The sequence below is a fragment of the Nuphar pumila genome, chromosome 3 (assembly GCF_984573655.1).
Source record: "Nuphar pumila chromosome 3, dmNupPumi1.hap1.1, whole genome shotgun sequence".
In the NCBI taxonomy this organism is placed as follows: domain Eukaryota; kingdom Viridiplantae; phylum Streptophyta; class Magnoliopsida; order Nymphaeales; family Nymphaeaceae; genus Nuphar; species Nuphar pumila.
In genome coordinates this window covers 33,774,980-33,781,694 of record NC_143251.1, presented here as the reverse complement: position 1 = coordinate 33,781,694, position 6,715 = coordinate 33,774,980, and the positions used below count along the sequence as shown (strand labels likewise).

At 43.9% G+C, this 6,715-nt stretch overlaps 1 protein-coding gene across 1 annotated transcript; it reads right to left on the bottom strand.

The window, feature by feature from the left end:
- Window positions 1-3,558: 3,558 nt before the first annotated feature.
- LOC149842537 (putative signal recognition particle 43 kDa protein, chloroplastic) lies at window positions 3,559-5,082 on the bottom strand. Its single transcript, XM_089999258.1, has one exon. The coding sequence runs from the start codon at window positions 5,027-5,029 to the stop codon at window positions 3,869-3,871; it is 1,161 nt and encodes a 386-aa protein (XP_089855384.1). The 5' UTR covers window positions 5,030-5,082; the 3' UTR covers window positions 3,559-3,868.
- Between the last annotated feature and the right edge of the window lie 1,633 nt (window positions 5,083-6,715).

The window sequence follows — 6,715 nt, the reverse complement described above, 5'->3', positions numbered from 1 at the left end:
TGCCCTCATGCCAGATTGTTGAGCCGTTTCAAGGCGGTCATTTTCTAACTCTACATGACAGGCAATGTCATCGAAAGTCTTAATACTCTCGTTATGAGTCATATTAATTTTCATATGCTCCCAATTGTGTGGCAGAGAGTGAATTACAGCCTGAACCTGTTGTTCATATGTAAGGGTATGTCCTGCATTATTGAGCTCTCTTATCATATTTGCCATCTCCCTGAGATGTTGGCTCATAGTGTGCTGAGGATACTTCCTGTAGGAATCAAACTTGATGGTCAGCCTTCTAAGCTTTGTGGCTGATGTTCCCCCAAACTTATCTTTAAGGGTCATCCACATCTGTTGAGCAGTCTTATAATGCTTAAATTGACACATGATGTCATCTTGCATAGAACACAACATGGTAACACACGCAACAATATTCATGCGCTTCCATTTCTCATAGGTCTCTATGTTCCTACGAGATTATGCCCCATTATCAATTTCAGGTCGTTCCACAGTATGGTTGGGAGCCTCCAAGGACTCAGCTTCCTACAGTGTAAACTGAATCTTTCTATGCCATATATCATAGTTTTCACCATTCAGTTTCTCAATCCGTGTTAAGTCCATTATGGATTTACTTGGTGCAGCCATGTCCTTTAAAAAAAAAATGCACAATAATGTTATTCATGCACGTTATGTTCTAATCATTAGCACATCTATATGCACTCATAATCACACGATTAGATAACATATAATTTTTTGTAGGGCGTGGAATCGAAAGCTCACTATATTCACAATCATCTCCCACTTTCTCTAAGATGATTATATTTACCTAAACTGTATTATGACTGTATAAATAAGATATTAACACATGGAGTAAGTACTTCCAAAGTACTTCAAACTCTTCATATAATCAACATGATTATATCATTTTTATTAACATTCATGAATAAAATAATAATAATAATAATAATAATAATAATAATAATAATATTATTATTATTATTATTATTATTACCCGAACCCAGTCTGGGTATTCCTAGCCAAGCCAAGGCCCAACAAAAATTGGTCTGCGGCAACCGCAGGTCATGGACCTCAGCCCACATGGACCCTGGCTGAAAGCCAGCCCCCCCCCCCCCCCATTTTTTTTTTCTTTGCTGCAGTGCTCGACCCTTGGCCGGGCGCATATGCCTAGCTGAAGGGGCAGGCGGGAGCAAGGCCTGCGGCCTGCGTCGCAGGACCTGGGCAGGCCTGTGACCTTTTCCACAGGGCCTGGCCTAAGGTTGGGCTTGCGCCGTAGCAGCCCATATGGTTGCAGCCCAGGTTTGCGACCTAGTTGCTGTGCTTGCGGTTGCAGCAGACCGCCTGGCTAGAGGCTAGACCTACGACCTAGCCGCATGACCATCGACTATAGCAATCCGCATGGCCTGGCCCACCGACCAGGCCCGCGGTCTGGCTACAGCAGGCCGACACAAAAAATTGGATCTGGCCCGGGCATTAGAGTCAGACGATCCCATGTCCGCACAGTAAAATATTTTTTTTTTATTGTTGTATGATGCCCCGCCGCAAGCATCCACCATGAACGCATAAAGGTCCTGACCATGGGCACAAGGGGATATATCCGCAAGAAAAAAAATGACATCTAAAACCCGATGCTCTGATACCAATGTAGGTTACGATACATACCTTTTTCGTTGTTGAAGCGGAAGCAGAAAACAACAGATCGTTGATGCTCACTTTTGCTCAACGGATGCGTGCCCTCACTTGGAGAGAACGACGATTCCACGAGTCCAAATGCCCATTGTGTTAAACCACCACAAAGACAGTTTTTACCCTCTTCTTCTTCTTCTTTCTTTTCACTGTACAGAGATCTCTCTAATGAGATCTTTTCTCTTAAACACTCACTGTGCACATTCACCCACTGTGCACAATTTTTCTGTTTTTGTTGAGATTTTTCTTAATCACCACTAGCGTACATAACCCCCTTCTCTCTCTCTCTGTTTTACTGTGTACATCCTGCTACAATGTTACCTTCCCTCCACTCTACGCACATCAGAAAAATTGCCCTAAAAGTGGGGAAAATGGGCGGTTTTCAAACCGCCCCTTTCTCTAATATGGTCCGGGTCCGGATCTTGCCCATCATGGGTGGACCCGGTACCCAAACCAACACTCCATAATTTGTCGACTACATCCATGGAATTTTGTTCCTGTCGCCCCTTCAAGCATGAAGATTTATATATGGCTAGAACAACATCCTTCTTAAATGATTCAGTAATAACTTTTTTATGATTGGGAACCATCTCTAAGGTATCTCCCCATACATGCCATTCTCTGCTATTGAGATTTGGTGGTCTCATCAACCACCCTAGATCCAACTGCTGACCCTCATGATCTTTGATAGTGAATCCCATCCTGACCGTTTACCAAAATAGCTGACCGTTTCCTCCATATGATTTTAGCAATAGGACATTCAGGGCGCGTTCGTGTGTCACGGAAAGTATAATTTAACCAATCAAAATATAATGCCACTTGTAAGGGAAAACTCTACATAGCTATTTTTTGAAGTTCTTTCTCAATCAACATCTACTTCTTCGTAAGACCAATATCAATGGAGTTAGTAGTGAAAATTCATACTGCCCAGACCTCCAAATAGCAGAACTTTTTGGTTACTCCTTTTTTTGATAATTTCGTACTCTTTTCTGCAGTCCGTCCATAGGGTATCAGATTGCATCTTTCTTTTCTTGAAAACGTTTTATACTCATAACGTTTTATATTTGAATTTCAACCATTGGAATTTACCGAAGGCTGTGTTTGGAAACTAGTAGATGGGATGGGAGTTAATGCAATTGGTAAAAATCCGTTAGCTGCCACTAGGGATGCACACAAACTGAGCCTGGACTGTTCAAACTCTGCTGGGATCAAAATCACTTACTTTGTCCAAGCTCGGCTCGAGCTTGTAAGGCGTTGTCCGAACTCGGCTCAGTTCCAAGCTTGAGCTGAGCTTAAACAAGATTTATTATTAGTTTTTTTTGCAAAGGAGGAATTTGATACCCAGACCTCTTTAACTTTAACCAAGGGACCTACCATTAAGCCAAAACATGCCCTTTAATTATTATTACTGAACAAATTCTATACATACTAAAAATTCTCAGCAAAAAAAAGTAAGATTAGAACCCAGCACATTCTTATTAAAGACTAATGCAGTTCTGAAATTTTTGCAAAAATATTATATATATATATATATATATATATATATATATATATATATATATATATATATATATATATATATGGTTCAATCTCAGCTCGAGGTCCGACCTTCATACATGGGTTCAAGCTCGGCTCATGTACAAAACTGACGAGCCCACGCCCAAGCCCAAGCCCAAGCCCAAGCCCAAGCCAGCTAGGTTAGGTGTGCATCCCCAACTGCCACATTTTCAAATGCATAATCTCCATCCAACTACCAGTTTCCAAACGAGCAAATCATTTGGTATTTCATACAATGACAAAAGTAGAACATGCTCTAAAAAAATTAGTGGGTGATACCAGCTTTTAGGTGTTTTTGAATCAGCAACTGTTAAAATATTCGGGTCCTCTAATTGATGGGGGCAAATGAAAAATCAAGCTTTCAGGACAGTGAGATGACAATTCTCTTCCAAGCAAACATGCTCTCAAGAGGCGCAACCCAGTTCCACGGAGTTCTCCAAGTACTAAAACTGGCCATGATGCTCCTCGCCCATGAATCAACCATATGAACTAAACAATCCCTACAAAAAGGCTCATGTACTATTCCAGTTGCGTCTTGTATACAACACTCCAAATCTCCAAAAACAAGATAAAAAGAAGAAGAAAAGAACAAATCAAATCCTTGTTGTGCATCAACCAGTCAATCACCACTCTCTCCATTAACCTCCCCAGCAGCAGCAGTACTAGTAGCAGCAACACTCTGCCGTTCAAACTCAGACACCAACTCAGGATCAATGTTCTCTGCGGCTTCCCAACTGGGCTCATCCACATCCTCCCACTTGACCAAATACTCCCACTTCCCCTCCTCACCGCCCTCCCTCTTGCCCACCACCGCCTCGGCTATCGCGTACTCGAGCCCGGCCTCATAGTCCCTCACCAGATCCTCCCCAACGAACCTCACCTCCACCCACTCCCTATCCCCCCCATCCTTCCACACCACCAAGTACTCTTTCTTCCCTCCGTTGGTCCTCTTCCCCACGATCTGCTCCACCTCCACGTACTCAAACACCGCACCCTCCAGCTCCTTGATCACCGCCTCGAGCCCCAACCGCCGCGCGAACTGCACAGGGTTCGTCCGCGGCGCCTGCGCCAGCAGCTCCCGTGCCAGGCCCGCCGGTGACCGACCCCGGGCGTCCTCCAATTCGGGGTCTGCCCCCAGTTCGAGCAGCGCCTTCACCGCCGCCGGCTTGACGTAGCCGGCCGCCATGTGCAGAGCGGAGAACCCGGCCTCGTCCTTCCGGTCAACCGCCGCGCCGGCCTCCCCCAGCAGCCGAATGCACTCCTCCGAGCCCAACCCGGCCACGAACATCAGCGCCGTCCGGCCGTTCTCGTCGACGGCGTCGACGTCGCGCAGCGAGCCCTCTTGGCTGAGCAGAGCCCTCAGCGACGCCTCGTCGGCCTTCTTCGCCGCCGTCCACCAGGGAGTCTCGTACTCGGCAATGACGTCCTCGGCGATATTCCGGGCGGGTACCCAAGAGGGTGTGTGGCCGTCTTTCCACTCTATGAGGTACTCCATTCTCGGTCCCTCCACCACTCTGCTTCCTATGATCCCCTTCACTTCCCCATACGATTCTTCTTCTTCTTCTTGAATGCTTGGGTTCTGTGCTGTAGATGTTCTGGGGATGATGAAAAAATGATTGGTTTTCCGAGTGGGAGAAGAGAACCTAAGATTGGTTTGGTGGCGTTTGGTGGTGGAGGGGATGGTGATGGTGAAGGGGAGGGATTTGAGCGGGTTAGAGGAGAGTGTGGACAGGGAAGAAGGTTTTGGGGAGGGAGAGGGATGAACGAGAAGGGCGTCCATTGTTGGTTTGTGACCGAATCGAGAAATCGGCGAGTTCTTTTTCTGTTGGCGTATTTACGAGTGGTGTGGACTTGGGGAAGCATTGGGCAGAAGCCAGATTTGGGATAAGGAATCATATCCTTTGTCCCTACTGGCAAGGAGAGAGAGAGAGAGAGAGAGAGACGAAAGAAGATCAACATTAATACTCATGAAGATCAACAAAATGTTGAACCCATGAACCGAACAAAATAGAAATCAAAACTAAAATATAGAAAAAACAAAAGAAAACACAAAGAAACTCAACCATAAACTTGTGAACTTTTCATGTGGACCGAGCATTTTGATTTTTTTTTTTGGCAAATCCAATCCTGCAGATGTTTATGGTATTAATCATTTGCTAGGAATCGACACTTGCATCGTGCTCTTTTGAAAATTTTCAGGCTTGAATATTTACATTTCGGAGTCATTGATTTTCAAGCCCTAAGAAATCTGAATGTATCCTAATCGGACGATCCAAGAACTGGTTCCTATAAATCCAAGCACATCGATCACATACATATTGTGAGATTACAAAAAATGAAAATCTCCTCAATTTGCATTCTATCTACAGAGGTAACATCATTGGGTGATGCTTGGCTTGAGGCGAACTTGTAACGGTTGGAGTTTACATCATGTGCACTGAGGATTCAATGTAAGCATTGGTCTGGGTTCCTCATTCCTGTTGTAAAGAATTTCATTTGCTTCTGAAAATATAACCGACGATCAGTTATATGACCGTAACTCCCTTGGTTCTCAGCTCCAGCTCCACAAAACCCACTGATCTGCCCAATCTAGTTATTCAAGAGCGCAGTTCCATCATATTTGTATGTGATATTATATTTCATCACCACCGCACATCTCAAATGTGTGTGAGGTCCACTGTCGTACATCTCACTTAGGAATCTCAGGATGGGGATATTGAGCATAGCAGAGTAGGGTTTTCAATGGATTGGGTATGACCCAATCCTGACTTTCTCATGTAACTCATTACAAGTAGTTTGAAGTCTTGGGCTCACCCCAACAAGGACAATAGAGATGCATAATCAAAAGAAGCCCACTGCAAAATTATTGCACAATTGGACCCATAGATGTAACCTATACTATCCTCCTTGACTTTGGCCCCGTGGAAAAAGACTTCAATAAGTTGCAGAAATTTTAGCACCAACGTTCTCAAATGGGTCTCACTCATCCCCAAGGTGGTCCTATCTTCATACCTCTCCTAGGGATTTCATTCATGCAAGTTGTTTTGATCAAATTGGACCCCATAGATGTGATCTATATCAATCATTTAGCAGAGATTGATATTTAAATCACTGATATCCAACTTTTGTGCAGGATATTTTGGCAATTCAAAAGTTAACGGTTGACAAAAAGACAAATTATTGGTTTAAAAATTCATTTTTTTTGTCAAAAGAGTACAATACAAGGGGTCTATTCTTATTAAATCAACCAGTCTGAATCCAGATTTGATCAAAACAACGATATAGGAATGTATGACTTTTTATTATGATCCAGTTGAACCCGGATCCAAGCCGAATATGTACCAACCCATTTTAGCGGAGGTCCGACATCAGTTATATACAATGGGACCGAACCATAAACAATTAAAAATCATTAAATGCCATCCAACGTGAGTCTGAGGCTGACCACTGGCCATCAAACACCGGT

Bases quoted from the DNA above. Each gene is read 5' to 3' on its own strand.
- LOC149842537 (XM_089999258.1), bottom strand. From the start codon at position 5,029: ATGGACGCCCTTCTCGTTCATCCCTCTCCCTCCCCAAAACCTTCTTCC.